We start from the raw sequence: 23,592 nt of genomic DNA on the forward strand, positions 1-23,592 counted from the left end.
AAGTAAGCCAAGCAAAAAAGAAAGTAAAGAAGATCCACAGGGGACACAATGAAATAAAAAACAGAAACTAGAGAGGTAAACATGTTTTGAAGCCACACCTATCTTCAGGACATTTGCTGTCTTCAATGGCCTACATTTGAATCTTAATGATTAAAAAAGAAAATCCAAGAGACAAGGCCTTGGACCAATAATAGGTCAGGGATTAGAAATAAACCTCTTCACAAAATTGGAACCATCCAAAGCCTACAGTTCAGAGGGAGGAAAAAAATCCTCTGGCGTCAAAGGAAAAAGACAAGAAAATCTTAGTCTTAGCAATTTTAAGAAACCTGACTTTTACTCTGAGATGGGGAGTCATTGGAAGGTTGTGAGAAGCAGCATGACAAAATCTGACTTTGCTTAAAAATGACCCTTCTGGTTGTTTTGTTTAAATTAAAAAAAAAAAAAAAACCAGATAGTCAGTGGGAAAATACAGAAGCTAGGTGGATAGAAGTTAGGAGGCTATAGCAATAACCCACATGGCTCAGCCTAGAGTGTGGAGGAAGGGGTGGAGAAAGTGAGATGTCATTGGATTCTGGATATATTTTGAAGGTATAATGAAGAGGATTTCATGATGGATTGAACATGCAATATAAAAAAGTAAAAAAAAACCTCTAAGTATTTTGCCTGAGCATCCAGAACAATAAATGTGCTGTTTACTGAGAACTTCTCATTATAGTAGAAGGTTTGGGAGAGAATATCAAGAGCTTGGTTTTGAACTATTTGGTTTTGGACTTTACATGGTAAAGATGTTGAGTAGACAGGCGTATATAGGGTTCTGGGGACATACATGGATTAGATTTATAAATTTGGGAATCGTCAACAAATAGATGACACTTAAAACTATGGGATTTGATGAAATCATCCAGGGAGCCTTTGGATACAGAAGAGATGGGAAGAGAAGGGAAGAAAAGATAAGGGAAGTCTGAGGATTGAGCCCTTGGGCACTTCAACATTTAGAGGTCAGGTGGATGAGAAGAAACTAGCAAAGGAGATTAAGAAGGAGCAGCCAAAAAAAAAAAAAAAAAATGAAGGAGCAGCCAATGACAAGGAAGATGGAGAAAAATTAGGAGAGTGTGGAGTCCCAGAAGCGAAGTGAAGAAAGTGTTTTAAGGAAGAATGATCAATTTTGTCACATGCTGAAAGATGAGGTAAATGGTGACTTCTAATTTAACAAAGTCTTTAGTGATATGGAGGATACTAGTGATCTTCACAAGATAGTTTTGGTGGAGAAATGGGGATAAATTTTGATTGAAGCAGATTTAAGACAGCATGGGAGAAGAGCTGGAGGTAGGGAGCGTGGAAAATTCTTTTGAGAAGTTTTGTTGTAGACAGTAGCAGAGAAATGGGGCTGTAGCAAGAGGAAAATATGTGTTTAGAGATTTGTGTCCGTTTTGTTTTTCCTTTTAAGATGAGCGAAGTTACATGTTTGTGTGCTTGTAAGTAGCTCTCTGCAGGAAACAACTCTTTGCAGGAACCAGCACTTTGCAGAAGGCCTTTTGCCTTGTCACTTCAGCAAAGCTATATTTTAACTAACTTTTACACCAGATGCCCCCATGCTTAACTAACCTCCAGTCCAATCACACCTTTGAAATCTACTGATCACACAATGCCCTGCCTAATCTGTTGATTCTTTCCTTAAAGACGCAGAAATGAAGAATAAGTAATTAACAGATGACTGGATCCTTTCCCCAGCCTTCCCTTCAGTAATCCCACGAGCAAACTACATGAACAAGATAGCATCTAAAGGAAGATCACAACAATCAGTAAGTCTGCATGCAATGGAAAATGACGAGGAATCTGACCCCCTACCTTAATGATTAACTGAGATCGTTTCCCCTTTTGTCCCTTTAAAAACTTTCATGGCCAAGCAGAATCTTCGGAGTTGGTTCTGGGACACAAGTCCTCCTTCTCTCCAGGTTGCAAGCCTCCTGAATAAAGCAACCTTTTCTTTGCCAACCAACACTTGTCTTTCAAGTATTAGCTTTCGAGTGGTGAACAGCCGAACCTGAGTTTGGTAACATGCTGATAAAAACGATTATAACAGATATAGACAAGCCGATGTTTCAGGAGACTAAGAGAGCAATCACTTCAACAGTGTCCTCAAACAGATGAGTAGGACTGGCATTTAGTATGTAAGTGAAGGTACTGGCCTTAGATAAAAGCACAGGAAGTCATCTATGATAATAGGAAAAGAGGCAGAATGAGTACGGGTGCAGGGAGGTAGATTGATGAAGCTTAAGTTTGTAGAAGTTCTTTATCAGTTTCCAGTGAAATCAGCTCAGGGCAATCATCTCATAGTCAGGCAAGAGGAATCAGAACAGTCATGGCCTTAGTCAACTAACAACTTAGCTCTGAAGTAAATAAGCAAAAATTGATAGCCGTACAAAGAGAAACTGGTAAATCCACAGTCAAAGTAGAGGACTATAATATTGTGATATAATAAGAAGCAGTATATTTGGACTTTGTTTTCTGGGAGAAAGCTCCTTAAACTCTCAGAATTTCCTGAGTGATAAAGGTAAAAAGAATGTTTTTAGTTATTCGTAACATGTCCCTTTCAACCACAGGAGTTTATGTTAATGAGTTGAGTTTTGGAAAGCCCCCAAGGACAGGAGCTGGTTGCCAGGGGAACCAACCATGTAATTAAAGCATTGGAACTTTCAGCCACTCCCCCACCTCTGGAAAAGGGAGAGAGATTGGAATTTGAATTAATTGCTAATGGCCACTGAGTTAATCAATCATGCCTACATAATGAAGCCTCCATGAAAAACCCTAACAGAAGGGGTTCAGAGAGCTTCTGGGTCAGTGAACACAATGAAGTGCTAGAAGGGTGGTGCACCTGGAGAGGGCACAGAAGTTCTGCAACTCTTCTCCATGCCTTCCTATAGTGTAAGCCTTACAGTTGGTTTTTTTTTTTTCTTTTTTGTAATGCAAGAGTATGACTTAAGCTTTGACTGTCAAGACATTCACTTCAACCATGTCTGTCTGGATCCAATAAACACATTGCCAGGCACATGATTAGATAAAGAGGCAGGCTGAATCAGGCTGTCTCCCCACACTGAGGCTCCTTTGTTTTAGAGATCTTGATTGATTTCAATAACTGACCATTTGGGCCACTTGTTTTTTATCTTCCCATGCTTTAAATTCCCACTCCTACATTTTAAATTTGCTAATAAGGAGTGGGCTCATGAAATCCTAGGCCCCCACCCTCAATCCCAATAAAAACAGAACCCGAGGCCCACATGTGCACGTGGGCACTGGCTCTCTCCCTTCCTCTCCCTCATTCTCTCTCCCCTGACAACCTCGCTGTGTGGCCTCAGATGTGCTGTGTAACTTCCAAGTCCTGTAAGTAATAAACCTTTATTTTTTCAAAGTTTCCTGATGGGTATTGCTGAAGGCTGTCTTGCGGTCATAATAAGAACCACAAGGGCTGGTCTGGCCATAATACTGATTATCAGTAGGCTGATTCCAGCACAAAACACTTATCCTGTGCATTTCTTCCATTTAGTTGCTCCTGAGTTGTATCCTTTATAATAAATTGGTAAGTGTAAATGTTTCTCTAAATTCTGTGAACCACTGTAGCAAATCATTGAACCTGAGATTTATAGCCCGTGAGAAACCCTGATTTATATAGCCAGACAGTCAGAAGTACAGGTGACAACTGGGGACTTGCAATTGGCATCTGAAGTGGGGGGGCAGTCTTGCTGCACTGAGCCCTTAACCTGTGGGGTCTGCACTAACTCTGGGCAGTTAGTGTCAGAACTGAGTTAAATTGTAGAATATACCCAGGTGGTGTCCACCAAGAACTGGAGAACTGCTTGGTGTGGGAAAATCCACACATCTAGTGTCAGAAGTGGTGTGTGAGTTGAAGGAAACAGTAATTTTTTTCCCCTTTTAGGACATAATATAAACAGACAAGAAATAAAAACAGAGAAGACTGGAACATAATAAGATAGGTAGATAGATAAAACTGATAACATGTTAACACGTTATAATAAAATTAGAAATTACAAAAACATACAAAAATAATATGTAATCCTAGAATTAAGTAACTCAGATACTTCTATATAATGTTTGGCATAAAAGGAAAATGAAAGAAAAATAAAACCTACAAACAATTTAGAACTAAATACCAAGAGCAACCTTGTGTGAAATCTCATGAGATTCAGCTAATGTGACACAGAAAACTTACAGCCTTAAATGTACTTATTAGAAAACAAGAAATAATTCAAAACAAGAGAATTAAGGTTCAACTGAACAAGGAGAGGGAGAAATAAACAAAACAAAACAATTAGCTAGCTAAAAATCAGAAAACTAGTAAAGTAGAATGTAGAAAGAATAGAAATGGCTACCAAAAATAAAAGTCAATTTTTTGAAAATACCAATAAATGATATAAAAATTTGACATGCAGGAAAAAAATCAGATTGAGCACAAATCCAAAACACTGGCAAGGAAAAGACCTTAAACTCAAAAAATCCAAAGGAGTTAAAAAGTGTTTATGATAAAACCCTATGTATAACTCAAGAGTAAATTACAAAACTAGATGAAATGGATGAGAATAATTTTTAAAATGACCCATGAAGACAGAAAATCTGAATATACATCAATAACCACATAAGAATTTAAAATTTGAGTTCAATGTTTGTTCTCCTAAACGGCAACAGATACTGATGACTGATGGTATTATTGGCAAGATCATATATAACTGTTGTTGAACATAAAAAAATATGGATATCCACCCAAGTCATTTTACAAAGTTAAATGAACTCAGGTAACAAAACTGGACAAAGAAAGCTCACAAACAATCCAATCTGTGGAAAACTAATCCAATCTCACAAACAAACATAGGTAAACTTTTAAAAGAAAATATTAGCAACATAGAATCCAGCTGTGTATTTAAGGACTAATACATCATTATCAAATAAGGTTTACCCCACAAATGCAGAAATAGTTCAACATCAGAAAATGTATTTTAAGACCGTCTATTAAAAACTCTAATGGCTCTTCCTTAACCTAATTAAGGGTATTTACCAGAAACCGATAGAAACATACTTAATAAAAAAATTTTAAATTAAACATTAGAAGCATTCCCAATAAAGTTTGAAAAAAGACAGGAATTGTTTTCAAATTGTGATAGTCAAGTACTCAGCTCCTACTGATTAGTTTTCACAAAATGGTACAAATAGAAAAGAAAGGGATCATACATTGTATGTAGAGAACAAAATTATCTACCTAGATATCCAACATGATCCATCACAAAACTATTCGATATTTCTATAAGGTTATTATCAACTTACAGAAAGCAGTATTTTGCTCTACCTATATATGTATGTATATATATGATTTTTGTCTGAGAACAAAATATTCCTATTTATAATATCAACAAAATTTATAAAGTACTGAGGAAATTACTTAACAAGAAATGTGCAAGACCTTTTAAAAAGGCAATGAAACTTTACAGAAGGACATAAAAAGAAAAGTAGATATAGCATGGTCAAAGATAGAAGGATTCAATATTGCAAGTATGTGAATGGTGCATCAGATTTCCCCAAAACACCATGAAATGCTAGATAATATATATCAAATATCCTTTTACAAGTATGCCATGCTTAAAGGAAAATAAAGCAGATCCAAAGGGGACAAAATGAAGAGATCATCAGATACTAGAGGTCAGCATGCTCTGAAGTCACAGCTACCCTCAGGACATTTGTTGACTTCAATTGCCTAAAAGTTTATACCTTACTGGTATGAAAAGAAACCAAGAGACAAAAAGCCTTGGGCCCACTAAAGGTCAAGGACTAGCACTGAACCTCTTCACAAAATCAGAACTGTCCAAGGCCTACAGTTCAGAGAAAGGAAAAAAAATCCATCTGATCTCAAAGGAAAATGACAAGGTACATTTTTGTCTTGCCCTAGACTCTCAGTGAAAAGAAGAAAAAATGCTATGGATAATTCATCATTACACAAGAGCCCCTATGCTTGCAAGAAACTGCAGAATTAGACCGGTTCCCCAGAAATTGTAATTGTTGAATGATACATGTAATATAAATGCTTAAAATATATGAAAATATAAAATATAAAATCAAAACCATGAGGAAGAGAATATATAGAAGAAAAGTACGATCTAGGGGAGAGGGAAAATAACAAGTTCTAGAAATAAAATAATATAATCAATTATATTAAAATCTTAAAAAAAAAATCTTACAACAGCCAGAGAGAAAATACAGATTACTTACAAAAGGAACAACAATGAGACAGATGGTAGACTTCTCAAGAGCAACAACAGAAGCCAGAAGACAGTGGAATACTATCTTCAGAGTGCTGAGAAAAAAATAATTGTCAGTATAGAATTCCATACCCAGTTAAATCATCAGGCAAGAATGAAGATGAAACAAGCTTATATTGCAACAACAACAGAAATATAAATGAAGAGTATTTACTAACAATAGGTCTTGCTTAATGTATTTCATGATAAATAAAATGATCGCAGAATGAAGGTATGATGGAAGAGGAATAGTGTGCAAATAAAAGGATATTCATGTGAATAAATCTACAACCAAATATTGCCATTTTGTAAAACAAAAATAATGCCCATTTTGAAAGAAAACAGAACTAAAATATTAGCCAACAATAACATTAAATAGGAAAGATTAACCAAAGTTAAAACATTCTAAGATTCTTTATATTGTCCTGGGAGAAGGGAGACATTAACTATAGCCTTTCTTAGTATGTACTTGTTAAATGACACAAACAATAATGATAATGATTAAATGACCAAAACAGGCAGAAATACTCTCAAAATATTTAAACTCACCAGTAATCACGGCAATATGTTATTCAATTTTTTATCTACAAATTGACAGATATTTTTAAGTGATGGTATCTAATGTTGGTCAAAGTGTAGAAAAAGAGTAAGTCATACACTGCTGGTACACGCCTGACAAGAATTTTGTGAAAATAAAATATGTATTTGACATAGAGATGAAAATATCACATCTCTCTATAAACCTCAACTCACTGCCACAGCAGCCACCAATTTATTTCAAGGTAGATACAGTCCTTGATATCTGTGTTTTTTAACTTGTTGGCTTTGAAATCCTAGGGATGAGAGTGAGGCATATAGTTTATTACAAGACCTCTACAAAGTAGTATGCAGACCAAATATTATATGTGGCTTGAATAACTATGTTTTATTATTAATAAAAACAATTAATATCTAGTAAAATATTTAATTTCCATTAAAAATGTATATTTTTTCAAACATTATAATTAAAAAACTACAAAACTACATTTGCATTAAGATGAATAAAATGCATGTGATAAAAAATTAAAGATAACCAGTAAAAGCATACAAATAGTGTATATCTTCCAAACTAAACAAGGGAGGAAGTGGAGTTTAAGAAAAAAAACAAAAAACAAAAAAACTGTACCCATCCTGATTAAGGAAAGATTTTAAAAGGAAGCAAAGAAGATCAAGAGAGTAATCCAAAAGCATAAAATAGGAGAGAAATAAATCCAAGCATACTGGCAATAACAATTAAATTTTAAAAATAAATTCTCAGATAATATCATATTACAGTAGTTATCAAACATGTCTGAACATTTATTTGAACAACCTAAGGAACTTCAAAAAATAATATCTCTGTCCCGTGCCCATAGATTGTGATTTAATTGGTCTGGGATGTGGCCTGGGATCTGGAATTTTTAAAAGGACTCCTGCTATTTCCAAAGTGCATATAAACTTAGAAATAGGGACTTCTCTGGTGGTCCTGTGGTTAAGACTCCGTGCTCCCAATGCAAGGGGCCTGGGTTCCATCCCTGGTCAGGGAACTAGATCCTGCATGCTGCAACTAAGAGCCTGCATGCCGCAACTACAAGATCCCACTTGCTGCAACTAAAGATCCTGCATGCCACAATGAAGATCCCGTGTGCCGCAACTAAGACCCGGTGCAACCAAATAAATAAAAATACTTTCCTAAAAGTTTAGAAATAATTTCTATATATTTTTCCAAAGTGATTATGCCAATTGATACTGACATTAGTAAGGTACAGAACACTTAAAAAAACAGATCTACTCACATATAATTCATATACCTACAGTTCATTCAGAGTACATACAATTCAACAGTTTCTAGTGTATTCATAGAGTTGTACAATAATCACCACAATCAAATTTTATAACATTTTTGTCACCTCAAAAAGAAACCTCATGGGCTTCCCTTGTGGCGCGGTGGTTGGGGGTCTGCCTGCCGATGCAGGGGACACGGGTTCGGGCCCTGGTCTGGGAGAATCCCACGTGCCGCGGAGCGGCTGGGCCCGTGAGCCACAACTGCTGAGCCTGAGCATCTGGAGCCTCTGCTCCGTAGCAAGAGGGGCCGCGATGGTGAGAGGCCCGTGCACCGCGATGAAGAGTGGCCCCCACTCGCCGCAACTGGAGGAGGCCCTCACACAGAAAAGAAGACCCAACACAGCCAAAAATAATAAATAAATAATAAATTTTAAAAAAATTTAAAAAAAAAGAAACCTCATACCTATTGGCAGTCATTTTCAATTTCCCCATTTTCATTTTCCAATCCACCCTCACCTGCCAGCTCCCACCCCAGTGCTGGGCAACCACTAATCTACTTCCTGTCTCTATGGATTTGTCTACTGTGGACATCTCATATAAATGGAATCATACAATATGTAGTCTTTGTGTCTGGCTTCATTAATTTAGCATGTTTTCAAGGTTCATCTGTATTGTAGTATGTATCAGAACTTCATTCTTTTTTATTGCTGACTAATATTCCATTGTAAGGATATACCAATTTTACTCATCTATTCATCAGCTGATAGATATTTGGGTCATTCCATTTTTTGGCTTTGATGAATAATGAGGTATATAGCACTTCTGCATTGAAAAGTTGTAAACACTTGGTACTGTAATACTTCTCAATTTTTGCCAATCTAGGGCGTGTGAAATAATTATCTCACTGTGGTTTTAATTTGCATTTCCTGATTGCTAGTGAGGTTGAACAGTTTTTCATGATTATTGGCTATTTGCATTTCCTTTTCCTTGAACTGCCTATAAATGTCTTTTACCCAATTTTTCAAAAAGGTTATTTACCTTTTTCTTAACCATCTATAGGAGCTTTTTATATTCTAGATACTAAATGAATTCCTGTCAATATGCATTGCAAATATCTTCACCAAATTCACGGCTTGTTGTTTACTTTTTTTATGATGTCTTTTTATAAAGAGAATAATTTTCATGCAGTCAAATTTATCAACCTTAGAATGATTATTTTTAAAAAGAACTAAATAGAACCTTTAGAAATGCTCAATTTACTTCTCTGTCACATCTGTTCCTTTATAAAAATCTTTTATTGCTTTTCATTTTTGTAATTTAGTTTCTTTCTTTAAGTATTTCACCAATAGTTTATATTACATTTAAAAATTCCAATATGTTAAATCTTTTACCATGCGATCTGTTGTTTCCTTAGATTACTTATCAACTCACCTGTGACCTGTTTCCTCGTGGGTTTGATGATCTTTGTGAGCTCATCTTTTGTTGATTAATTTGTGAGAATTCTAAAAGCCCTCTTACTTTCCTCCAGAGAGAATATGCATTTGCTTCGGCCAGGATTCAGAGGGCACCACCTTAGAGAATAAAATTTCAACTCCTTTTTTTCTATTCTTTAACTATCCTTATTTCTTATTACTCTATCATTCACTTTTCTTTAGATATAATGTTTTTCTATTCCTCCTACAGAGTTAATGCCCAGCCCAAGCCCTTTACACCTACTACTCCAACTGCCTGGAATACTGTTCCTCCAGATACTGGCCTGACTCATGCCCTTACTTTGGTAAAGTCTTTGTTCAAATATTACTTTCTTAGAGAGGTTTCTCCAAAATCTACCTATCTAAAATAACCTACCCCCCCATTCCCCATTTAGTTCTTTCTCTGCCTATTCTACTTCACCTTTATTCATACTGTTTATTGCTACCTGCAATTTTTATATTTATTAAATAAATATATGCACATAAATATGCACACACATACACATATATTTTTGTTTCCCTATTTATTTTGTATTTCTCCCACAAGAATGTAAGTTTCAGCAGAATAGGAACCTTCTTTAGATCATTATTTCTCCAATGCCTACTACAGTCGTTGGCATAGAATAGGCCCCTCAATAAATAAATATATTTTGAATAAATGAGTACATTTTAAAGAATGGAGACAAATGATATAAGTCTAAATACAAAAAAAAAATCTGGAAAGGAACTGACTCCCAAGTTTACATAAAAGCATTGTTACAGGGGGAAAAGAGGAGTGAAGGGGCAAGAGACAATTATATTCCAGTGATTTGAAGAGTCCAAAGACTAAAGTCATCATTTAGATGGGAAAATCACTTATTAAAGTTTTAACTGATATATGCTCTGTCCCTTATGTTGCTACAGGAAAAAAAAAATGAACTTTATTCAACAATCACAGTTTCTTCCTGAGCTATTTTCCAATAAAAGGTGGTTCTAGCATATTCATTCAGTGTAAAATACAAAGTTCTTAAAATGTGATATTCAACTGCAAAACACAAATAAGAGAATATTTTTTTGTAATGGATTGTGTTCACTTGAATTGTTAGTGAAATGCATTGATCCACACTGTCACTATATAAATAATGTAAGCTCTTCTGTTGTCAGAAAAACCATACATTTCTCTACCTATTAAAAAAATATTTAGAGTTGCTTTGGCAGATCTAAATTGTAACAATGAATCATAGCCTGTTTTTTCTGGCAATATTGCAAGTGTCCCAGAATTCAATTCTCTCCCTTTGTTCATCAAGGAACACAGGAAGGAAGACAGGCAATTATATTTGAAGGATGGAGAAGATAAATGTGCCCAATGAAACCATCCATGTCTACTTCCAGTAATTTGAAACTATTCCTTGGAGAATAATAAGAAATTCAGTTAATCACTTAAAAACAACCTTGAAATAACAGAAAAGAAAGCAGCCATTCCAAAGGTAGATACTGAAATACTAGGGGTAGATATCCTTACCTAGTGACACCAAGTTACTATAGTTCTCCAACATCACATCTCTATACAAATCCCTTTGTGCAGAGTCCAGGCATTCCCACTCTTCCTGAGAGAAGTCAATGGCAACATCCCTGAACATCACTGATCTCTGAAACACAAACATAATACTAGTTGTGGAAATAAAGAAAATATTTTTTCAATGGAAGTGGAGATGATAGAGAGCTCTCCACGAAGAAGGCAACAGAGCAAATAGGCTGGGAAGCCTCTTACATGAATAAGACACTAAAGAAATTGGTGCTTCTGAAGTTCCTTTTTATGCCTGTTGCTGTAGATATTTCCTGCATATAGAATATCTCATTTTACACATAAATCTGAGAATAAAGTCAATGCAATGTCCCAATTGAAAGAAATAGCATACACAAGCACCCTGTATAATAGGTATCTTACATATCACGCATTCTCAACAAATGCAAGTTTCTCTTTCTTCTTCTCTATTTAAGAAGGAAATAATTTGGTATAATTTTCTGTAAAACCTTATAAAATCTCTATCTTATAAGATTTGCATAAAATTAAAGAATGTATTGAAACATCAGGTTCATCATTATATCAGAATATTACATCATAAGCATTTTCCTTGTTACCAATAATTTAGTAAATATTTTAAATAGACTGTAGAATAGCTCCATATAATGACTATATCTGACTTAATAAGTGTGCATCATTGAACACTTTAGGTTACATAAAAATCTTGTAAGCATTTTTTACTTTTGGGAGTTTATAATTCTCAACAGTATCACCACGTAAATAATGATCTTTCTTGTTACTATTAATCATTTAAAAACGTACCTTTTCTTTATTCTAAGCAACAGAAAGGTAGAAAAGATAATCTAAACTTACACATTCAAGATTAGCACAAAATGTTGAATCTCAAAATGATCCATGTTACTGGTATTCGTCAATCACGGATTCCCAGGGAAGATCCCTGATCTCTCTGTATTCAATCCCTAATATGTTCCTTATCTTAAAAGCTCACAAAGCACGAGCTTTGCCATGTATGGACACTAAGCCCAGTCAAGACCAAATCCTATCTTGTCTAACCAGGAAATGTAGGTCTAAAGAGAAGTTCAAAGTTTTCTCATACGTGGTATGTACAAATCTTAAAAAATCAGGGACTCTGCTTTTGTTATATCAGTGTTCCCAGTCAAAGATGCTCACTGGACTTTTGGATAAGTATGTGAATAAAGGTTAGATTAGAAAGACATACATAGGGAAGACACTATCACTTATAAGAATGGAAAAAACTGGAAAGCACACTCATGAATGGGGTGAGTCAGGAAGGAACTTTTAGGAATAAGGAATGCAAACATGCACATATTCTGTAAAAAAGTGATTATTTAAAGAGGGCACAAGGAAGCACTGATTTACCTGAGCCATGGTTTTTACAGCTGCAAGAAATGATCGATCATCTTCTGGATTCCTATCTTAGAAAAGCACAGAGTCTGGAAAAGGCAGTACTGGGGAGGAGAAACAGAACCATGAGACCATGCTTTTTGCAAAGCTCCAAATGGGTAAGTTAGAATTATCTTTGTTGTTCTCCTCTTCCTGTCTCTTTCTCCCATCCCTAAAATATACACTAAGCAGGGGAGATACAGGTGGTGATTCTTACCCTGGTCAAACTCAATGCTCTCTCTCTATACAAAGAGAAAACATTTACAACTTCTTTACTGTTTCTGAAATGAAACTTATAGGTAATAAAACACATTTATATACATTATACCAAAAACAGAGATAATGACCAACTGTTAAATTTTAATATGTTAATGACCATACACAACTACATAGAAGGCTCAAATAGTTAAATACTTAGGCTTACAACTACTTAAAATGAACACTTTTAGATTTATAAGATTACAATATTCAACTTAATATGGTTGCCATCTTTTATTTATAGTTGACATTTTAAAATAAAGGCCATATATGTATGTATGTGTGTGTGTATGTGTGTGTAGAATCAATGAAATTCATTACCTACAAATGAAGACTTCTACAAGTATGTGATACTGGCAAGTCATATCACAAGCAGTGTTGCCGTCAGTGCCATAGCTTTTTTAAATGGTTTAAAAAAACTCAGTAAATTTCTGAATAAAACAAAGTACAATCTTTTCTCAATCAAACTATGGTAGCATTCTTGGAAAATTTAGCTGACAGTAAAACCATGCAATAATAGTAAAATAGATAAGTGCAGCAATTCAAAAAAATCAAGCAAAAAATGCTTTACGTGAGAGGTGCCAGACCCAGATAATTATAAACACATTTTTCCCCCAGCTATGGTCCTCATTTTGCAGGTCACAGAGAATTTCTTTGTTGTGCACTTCAGGACATCTAGAAGTTGGCAAACTACTGCCCACCGGTTATTTTTAAAAATAAAGCTTTACTGGAACACATCTATATTCATTCACTTATATACTGTCTTTGGCTACTTTCACACTATAATGGCAGAGTTGAACAGCTGCAAGAGAGACCATATGGCCCATAAAGCCTAAAATATGTACTGTCTAGCCCTTTACAGAAAAGCTTTCTAAGCTGTGATCTAGATCCATGGTTTGCTTCAGTCCTTCAAAAGCCAGAAGCCTTCACCCTCAACCCAGTTATTTAAACATTCAAAAGAACCCAGCTATATTTCGAAAACATCCCTAGGGAAAGTCACTGCCCCTACAGAGAATCATTGATATAGGTGATCAATAAATATTTAATTAGAAATTCCACTTCTTCCAGCTACAATAGATAACTGTGCCCATCGTAACAATAAAAAAGGAATTCAGATAAGATGTAAATTCAGAATTAAAAAAAAAATTCATCACAGAGCTGAAGACACAAATAAATTTAAATGAACTAAACTCCAAAAAGTGCCAAGTTCTTCATAAAAGACATGTATATGGATACTTCCATCCCTGGCAGGGCTTAAACTAAATTTTACTTACCTTAAAGGTAAACAGTCCAACTATTCCAATAAAAAGACAATGTCAAGGCAAGATAAAAAAGCAAATTCCAATTGTATGCTCTTTACGAGAAATGCACTTTAAATATAAACAGATGGGTTAAAAGTTAAATGGAGAAAGCAAGAAACTAATACAACATTGTAAAGCAACTATACTCCAATAAAGATAAAAAAAAAAGTTAAACGCAGAAATATATACCATACAAACACTAAGCATAAGAAAGCTTGTGTACCTGTATTAATATAAGGCAAAACAGACAAAGAGTAACACTGGCAATAAATGATAAATTCATCAAGAAAACACAGCAATCCTAAATGTGTAAAGACTTAACAAAAGAGCATCAAAATATATAAAGTAAAACTTGAAAGAACTAAAGGAAGAAAGAGACAAATCCACAATCAGATTTGGAAATTTTAACATCTTTCTCTCAGTAATTGACACAACAAGTAGATTCTTAAAAATCAGTAACAATATAGAGGATTTATACAACACTATCAAGTACCATGATATAACTGATACCATACCCAACTGTCAAGAATACCACACTCAACTGTCATGAGCTGAGCTGTGCTAGAGAGAGCTGAGCTGCTGGTTGTCAGAAAAGCTGACAAAGACAAGACAACAGCCAAAATGACAGTACCAGTCAAACCTTTAATCTTTAATCACTTACTAATCAGCTAGTATAAGCAAGAGGCTAACCGAGAGAAAGTACTGACTCCCACACTGTTCCATTCTCCCCCATGGAACAGCACCTACAGAAGGTCTAATGGATAAACACAGATTTATGGAATCATCTCACTGCCAACGGAGTACCAAACAAAAGACCCCTCCCACTTCATGGAGAGGGAGATGGGGGAAGGGTTAGGAGTAGAAAAGTCACAGTGGAGAAAAAGTATCTTCAAGGTTTGCCTCCCTATACATGATAAGGAAGTCGGTGCCTGATAAAGAGGTATCATAATGGAGGCACTTGGGGTAGGAAGGCAGATGTGCATAAGAGCATGGCTGGCTGGGAGGCCTGAGTCCTAGGACTGCAACTCCTTAGGATACTGTGATGCATGGCTAGGCACTAAGTCAGGTGTGGGAAAGAAACAAAGTATCAAAAATATTTTAAATTTGAATCATTCAGAGTATATTTTCTGGTCTTTGTCCACACACGATTAAATTAGAAATAACAATAAGAGGTCTAGTAGTACCTTCAAGTATTCGCAAATTAAACACACTTCTAAATAACTCTTAAGAAGAAATCACAAAAGACATTAAAAAATATGCTGAACTGAATGACAATGAAAACACAACTTACCAAGTTTTGTGGGCTGCAGCAAAAACAGTATTTAAAGGAAAATTTATAGCTTTAAATGCTAGGAAAAAAGGAATGTGTACTATCAGTTCCCACCTTAAGGAGCTGGCAAAAGAAGAACAAACGAAGCCCAAAGTAAGAGGAAAAGAAATAATAGAAATAAACACAAAATCCACAATGGATCCAAAATGGATTTTAACAGAGAATCAACAAAGCAAAAAACTTGTTCTTTCAAAAGATTAATAGAGTTGATAAGCTCCTAGCAAGTCTATGAAGAAAAAAAATTACCAATATGGAGAAGAGAATACTGATCTTACAGGCATTAAAAGGATAATGCAACCCTATGCCAATAAATTTGACAATATGAATGATATGGACAAATTCCTTAAAACACAAATTATCAAAAGTCACACAAGAAGAAACAGAAAATATAAACTGCCCCATAGATATTACAGAAATCGAATTTTTAGTAAAACAAAATAAAACACCCTATCTACAGAGAAGACCCAGATGGCTTCACCAGGAAGTTCTACCAACATTTAAGGCAGATATAATACTATTCCTTCACAAACTTTTTCAGAAAATAAGAAAAGGAGTAGACATTCTCTTTTACATTTTGAGGCAAAAAACCCATAATATCAAAACCTGACAAAAATATTGCAAGAAAAAATTTTAGCTCAATATCTCTCGTGAACACACACACAAAATTATAAGGTGGTATCAAATAGAATCCATTTGACTTTGGAACTGTGAGTATGTTTTGTATAACTATAAGACGAAATTAAATCAAACTGGAAAAAAATCCCTAAGAACCAAAAGCAAAGTGAAACAAACTTACCTGTTCATAATAATAGCAGGGTAAACACAGAAAGGAAGTGGTTATTTCAAGGAATTTTAAAATACGTACATTTGACATTAGATTCCTAGTGCAATATAACCTACAGACCAAATAACTAATAACAAATAACCAAATAGCTATTTTTCAGTAACTATACTATTATTAATATTAATAAATAATATACGTATTAAATATTATTAACAAAAGTTTTATTAAATAAAATAATAAATTATTATTAATAATATTGGCATTGTTATTCTAAAACAGACAATTCTGAAATGATTACACACACATACATCAATGAGAATAAATCAAGTATGTAATTATCTTAATGTTATTAAGAATAAAGATTTTCAGAGTACTAAAAGAAATACAAATGTAAAAATCGAGAAAAACTCTATAACCGTTAAATTCAATTGGAAATATCATTATAAACTCAGGATGTATTTTTCTCCTTCTAAAAAATACATATTTAACCAACTCTGTAAAGACCTACAAGCAATAACAACCAGAAGCAATGAGAACTCCTACTATCCTAATTGTGGCTTCTTAAAACCACTTCTCACTAAAAGGAACCAGGGCTCCACAGAGAAGTGGCTGATTTCATGTTTAACACAGGAAAATGGACAAGATGGGCCTAGAACATCTTGTCACACCAGAAAGTTTGGAATCTACCACAAACTCCAACAGTAATCAAAAGGAATTCAAAAGGAGCCAAATCAGAGGTAGTAAACAGGATCCCACTGGCAACAGATGGACAGTTAGAGTATTAATAAGAATAACTGCTATAGACTGAAACATACCAAATATATTTGAATCTACAAGTTCATAATGATAATTTAAAAGGAAAACACACAATAAACTTTGGAAGATGCTGAAAAATGAGAGTAAAATCAAGCTTTTATCCTACTTTTTTTGCATAAGCTATACTTCAGAGTAACCAAGACATTGGTGAGAGGATGGCTCCCTTTACAGAAGTATCCCAGATAATAAATACAAAAGAAGTGATAGAATTAAATAATATTTTGTGACTTCTGATAAAATAATGGATTCCAAATAAAGATTATCAATGGCTGCTAACATCACATAAAGGAAAACAACCAAATATTCACTACTTCATAGATGTATATATCATTATGTATGAAGGATTAGCATAAAACAAACTAGCAAAAACACAAAAAACCTGAACCTGATCAAGCCTCTAGAAATGCCAGTTTACAAGAAATACAGGGTTAAAGGAACATGTTAAATAACACCACGTATATGCAATCAACAAAATCCAGAATATGGGTAACTCTGTAATAAACTCTGTTTCTGGAACAAGTAAAACTGAAAGAAAAGAGAAAAAGAAAGATTTAAGAAATATATCTTCTTAATACATTAAACGGACATTCTTTGGATCTTTTTTTTTGGACAGGTTTTTTTTTTATTGAAGTATAATTGCTTTACAGTATTGTGCTAGTTTCTGCTGTACAATGAAGTGAATCAGCTGTATGTATACCTACATTCCCTCCCTCTTGGACCTCCCTCCCCCCACCCCATTCCACCCATCTAGGTCATCACAAGCACCAAGCTCATTGTTTGGATCTTGATTCTAACAAACCATAAAAAAATATTTATGGGCAATGGGGAAAACATGAGCACTAACTGGCTATTTTATGACATTAAGAGAGTACTGAGTTCTTTTTTTCTTTTTAATAGTAATGACATGTGGTTATGTTTTTAAAATAAAAAGTCCTTATATTTTAGAAACACCCACTAAAATACTTGTGAATGAAATTAAATATCTGGAATTTACTTCAAAATAATCCATGCTTTTTTGGGTCAGGGGAGAGAGTAGTAGAACCACAGATGAAACATTTTTAGCCTTAAACTGATATTTGTTGAAGCTGAGTGATGGGTAGAGTACACAGGGATGCCTTACACTATACTTTTAGTTTTGCATATGTTTGAATTTTTCCATAATAAGAAGTAAAAAAGAAAGACTTGAAGGATAGATTCCAAATATGAACTATGATTCATTCCTAAGGAGGGTTTCTGAGTAATTTTTATTTTCTTCCTTGTTTGTTTCCTTTTGTATTTTCTAAATCATTCCAACAAACATGTACTACTTTGATGTCGTAAAACTAAATAATAGCTTCCTGAAATTTAAAACAAGGGTATGCTATGGTTAAAAAGAGAAATTCTCAATAAATTCAGAGAAAAAAGAATATTTAACAGTATAAAGACAGACTCTAAGACTTTTTTTTTGAAAATTTGGGTAATGGAGAAAAAAGTAAGAAAGGGGAAAAATGAGGAAATGGGCCAATTTTATTATTACTCAAGGTTGTGATTTGGGTAGAATTTATGTCAAAAGCATTAAAATAAACTAAAAGTAGGCCACTTCTAGAAATTTGCTCCAAAGATAAACCATAGAAACAATATACACAGTTATCAACAAAACACTGGGGAAAAAACCACCAATGCCCACCTGTAGGAGACTGGCTGAATAAAGCAGTATATCCACACAACATAAAATGAAGCTATTAAGAAGAATGAGGAGGATCTCTATAGGCTGCTTATGCAGTGATCTATGGGATACATTAAATATGTGAGAAAAAAAAAGGAAGGTGCAGAACAGTATACAAGGAATGCTCCTTTTTGATTAAGAATGAAGATGATAAAAAATACATACATATACATACAAACACATACACATAAACATATATATATCATTTGAAAGAAAAATAGAAGAATAAACCAAAGAGAAGCACAGGTAGTTATCTACAGAGGGAAGAAAAACAAGGTGGAAGAGACAGGAATGGATGCTAGACTTCTCTAAATTCATCTTGTTCTACAGTTTTGATTTTAGAAATATGTAAATATCTTATTTAATTTTAAAACAAAATTAAATCAAAGTGGTGGGAAAACAATCCCTAAAAGTAGAAAGCAAGGTGAAACAAATGAGCCTGTGTCTCTCAAGTTGATGACTTAACTATATGAAAGGTGTTATTATAGGTGACTTTAAAAACACAGTAATTTGATTATAGATCCTTAGTGAGTTATATCCCATTGAACTCCAAGAAGTCTTGGTTGTTTTCCATATTCATAAGATTAGTAAAAATGTTGGTATTGTTATTTTGAAACTCCTTCTCTCAATCCAAAAGGAAGCAGAAAATATGGAAAAAGAAATAAAGAAGAGATGGAACAAATATAAATGGAAAGATGACGGGTTTGACCCAAACTATACCAATAATCACACTAAATATAAATGGTAAAAACACTCCAATTAAAAGACAGATATTGTTAAACTGGATAAAAACACAAGATCCAACCAAATGCTGCCTACGAGAAATGTACTTTATCAGAACACAAATAGGTTAAAAGTAAAAGTATAGAGATATACCATGCTAACACTAATGAAAAGAAAGCTGAAGTGGCTATGTTAAATATCAGATAAAGTAAATGTTCAGAGCAAAGAATATTACAAGACCATTTCATAATGATAAAGGAGTCAATTCAACATTAGGACATATAATCTGAAACATTTATGTACCTAATAACAGAGCTTCAAAATAAATGAAGCAGAAACTGATAGAAACTACTGTACAAAGAGAAAGAGGTAAATCCAACAAATTCAATACGGGTACAGAAGATTTAAACAGTACCAATCCATCTGACCTAGCACATATGTATAGAACATTCCACACAACAGTGGCAGAATACAGTCTTTTCAAGTGCACATCAAACATGTACTAGGATAGACCACACATTCTGGGTCATAAAATAAATCTTAATAAATTTAAAAGAATTCAAGTCATACAAAGTATATTCTCTGAACAAAATGGAATGAAAATAGAAAATCAGTAGCAGAAAGACCTCTGGAAGATCCTTAAAATGTTTGAAAACTAAATAACATGTTACTAAATAACCCATAAGACAAAGAAGAAATAAAAAGGCAAACTAGGAGGGATTTTGAACTGAAGGCAGAATAACTGAAATAAGATTGGCAAGTGATAACTTTTAAGCTGGGCATACGATAGTACAGAGGTACACTTCTGTGTACCTCTGAAAATTAACAAACTTTTTAAAAAGTTAAAAAAACAGAATGCTGCGATGTCAGAAATAACACAAAAGAACTCTTCCTTTTTAAATTTATGGATCTCAAATCCATTCTTCCTCAGTTTAACCGCTATTGGGAAGCATCTATCACAATTAACTGCACATATTCCTTGCTCTCAATCTATAGAAAATTGCCTTGCCCCTCCATCATTTGAGAAGGCTTACCTAGGAAATTTCAAAAAGAAGCAAAGATTCGGGACTTCTCTGGTGGCACAGTGGTTAAGAATCCACCTGCCAATGCAGGGGACATGGGTTCCAGCCCTGGTCCAGAAAGATCCCACGTGCCACAGAGCAACTAAGCCCACGCACCACAACTACTGAGCCCACGTGCCACAACTACTGAAGCCTGCGCACCTAGAGCCCGTGCTCCACAACAAGAGAAGCCACCGCAATGAGAAGCCCGTACACTGCAATGAAGAGTAGCCTCCACTCGCTGCAACTAGAGAAAGCCCGCGCACAGCAACGAAGACCCAACGCAGCCAAAAATAAATAAACAAAAAAAACCCAAAAAAAACCCCAAAGATTCCTATGTCCTGAAAAAACAAAGGCATTTCACGAAACAAAGAGAAAACATCTACGCACCTTGGAGCTTGCTTCTGATTGTATAACAGCCATTCTTTCTTCTGCTGGGTGCTATTCTGAGGGAAAGAAAAAAGAATCATGAGATACTGGGCCTTTCTTAGGGTATACTCTAAATTAGAACTCCACCAATCTACCCCTCATTTAACATAGAGGAAAGTCAAAAGGAGACTAGAACAGTTCTGCACTTTCTGTATTAGAAAGAAGGGCCAAGTTCACAGCCATCTTGGGCTAGAATTTGTTTCTGAATTCAAAGGTGTCTGCTGGAGACGGAGTCCTGAAGGGGAGTGCTACAGGTTCTCAAGTGTATGGCTGACTCCTCTAGCACACTCTCTGGAAGTATTCCCACTCCTGGAATCCCATTACATTTCCAAGTGACCTGTCTTGAAGGTGCTATCAGCTCTAAAATTCTCATCTCAAGTCCAGATCTGTGCCTTAGAAATAACTAATACTCTTCATTCAGGGGTTCAAATTTCTGACTTCTTCCTTCCTGTCACTTCTCTGTATCCAAAACCCTTAAGGCTATAAGGTGAAAGAGCACCAGCAAGCAGCAGGGAAGCTACATCTACAATCCCAGGGCAAACTAAGGATGGATATGAAAAATGAAGCACTACAGGCAATGTGTGAAATGGGGGGTGGGGGGTAGGGTGTGGTAATCACTGTGGTCAAAAGAGAAATAAGTCAAGTCCTCAGAGGAGGACAAAGCCACAAGGGATTCTTAATCCATAGGCTGACTCAGCCACAGAATGAACCCCAGAAATTACCAAAATGCAATTTTACCTCTGTACCCCACTAAACTCCCATAAGATCACAGACTATAAAATATACAAATGACTCACAAAGTCACACACAATCACATTTCCACAGTCACAGAGCCAGAGTCACAATCACCAAGTTAATGATACACTGTCTGACCACCTAGTCTTAAAACCCAATCATACACAGAGCATACACACAATCACTCAAGCATATACAAGCACCCTGTTGGGGACACACACAGCCCAAAATAACCTTTCACAACAGCACTTTTACTCTCTTCATACAGTCATGAAAACGGCACACAGTCATCCAATCAGATAGTCAGAAAAACACAACCAAGTACCAGGTCAAGGAAACAAGCAATCACAAACATCGTGTCACAGAAACAGTGTCGTAACACTTCGAAGTCACAGGCAAACCCTAGTAACACACATACAAAACTTCAAAGTAACACAAGCACTTCCAAACACCCTGTCACAACAACACTGTCGCACACCTCAGGGTCATAAGCACGCAGTCCACACGCAATTACACTGTCACATAAGCACATTTCCAGTCAAGTAAGCACGCGGTCACAAACAAAGTCACAGCAGTACTATCACAGCCTCAGAGTCGAAACAACTCACACTCACACAAACGTTTACACACAAAACCACAGTAGCACACGACCATTCGCCCATACAGTCACCAATACCAGGCTGGCTGTCGCGCGCGCGCGTACACACACACACACACACACACACACACACACACACACACACACAAAACACCAGGAGACACGGCCACCCACGTAATTGCAGTGACTCTTCCTCCGAGCGTTTCCACCCTGGCATTCCGGACATACTCACCTCGACAGAGGGTGCAGTTCAGGGTCCAGGACCTGGTGCCCGGGATCCCAGCCCGGTTTCGGGTTCGCCCGCCCTGCGGGAGCCAGGCCAAACTCCTCCACAGACGCAGCCCTCTCCCCACGCGAGGTCCCCAAGTCGCGCGAACAAACGGAAATGAAGCCGCGTTCGGGACGCGGTGGCTCTGGGAAATGTAGTCCAACTCCGGGCAGGCTGTGGCTGGCCAGCGAGAACGTTAGGAGACCCAGTCCACAAACTCTCCGCTGGGTTCGAGGACCCGGCTGCTAGAACTAACTCGCCCCAGCTGCCGCGCCCCGGAGATTTCTGGGAGAGCCCGCCTGCGCTCAGTGCGCAGGCGTGGGGCGCGCTCGCCTCGGGCAGTCGGCCCCTGAGACCGCGGCGAGTGTTGAGTGGGTTCGGGGTCTTATACACATCAGGAGAAGGTGGGACCCGCCGGTGGGGCAGGTGCAGGGGACCAGCCTGAGCGTCAGACTGGCATGGGACCCTCTGTGTGCCTTGTCAGACCCTTTGGTGCTTGTGAATATTTGCGAGACAACGCGAGATATTTTCGGGTGGACTGGGAGTCCCTCAGTGGCCGAGTGTATGGTTATATTTCTGCCTGTGTGTGATTCTACGTGCTGTTGGGTGTGAGGTTATTCGTACTTGAAGCTGCACTGTAATAGCATTTTATAACTGAGTGGGATTGTCTGACGTATTAAGGGACCTCTACTTTTGTAGTTTGTTTTGTGCCATAATTGAGTGTGGTTGTGTGACTGGTGGTGATTTGCGTCAATATAAAGGTACTTTTCTTGTGCCTATATCTTCAGAATGTCTGTTAGGAGTTTGACTAGCAAAAGAGCATATATGTGACTGTGAAAAAACGATGGATGGTCAAATTATTTCTTCCTTGAACACTAATTTGATGATCTGGAAAAGGTTATTCATTTGGCAGATAATTTAGACATGATTTTTCTATTGGATCAAATAAATGTATTATGGGGAAGAATGTAAAATCAACATAGTTGGGTTTTGTTTGTTTTATTTTTTAAGAAAGATAATTTCAAAGGTAGCCCTAGGGTAACTGCTTTTTCCTCTGCCACAGCCCTTCAAAGTAGGC

The 23,592-nt window shown here is 36.0% G+C and overlaps 1 protein-coding gene across 5 annotated transcripts in view; it reads right to left on the reverse strand.

The window, feature by feature from the left end:
• Positions 1-22,781, reverse strand: part of LOC102998007 (zinc finger protein 420) — a 64,265-nt gene extending 41,484 nt beyond the window's left edge. For 2 of the 5 annotated variants that reach the window (XM_057533286.1, XM_028161866.2), the window contains exons 1-4: positions 22,479-22,781; positions 20,875-20,930; positions 12,483-12,571; positions 11,079-11,205 (exon numbers count right to left, since the gene is read on the reverse strand). In XM_057533286.1, the coding sequence (XP_057389269.1) occupies positions 11,079-11,205; positions 12,483-12,491 (136 nt within the window). In that variant the 5' untranslated portion in view covers positions 12,492-12,571; positions 20,875-20,930; positions 22,479-22,781. Of the gene's footprint in view, positions 1-6,273; positions 6,359-8,230; positions 8,469-9,536; positions 9,661-11,078; positions 11,206-12,482; positions 12,572-20,874; positions 20,931-22,478 lie in introns of those variants that run through there. The other 3 variants (XM_057533285.1, XM_028161869.2, XM_028161870.2) reach the window with 3 other exon arrangements.
• Positions 22,782-23,592: the final 811 nt, after the last annotated feature.

This window comes from Balaenoptera acutorostrata, chromosome 19 (genome assembly GCF_949987535.1).
Source record: "Balaenoptera acutorostrata chromosome 19, mBalAcu1.1, whole genome shotgun sequence".
In the NCBI taxonomy this organism is placed as follows: Eukaryota; Metazoa; Chordata; class Mammalia; order Artiodactyla; family Balaenopteridae; genus Balaenoptera; species Balaenoptera acutorostrata.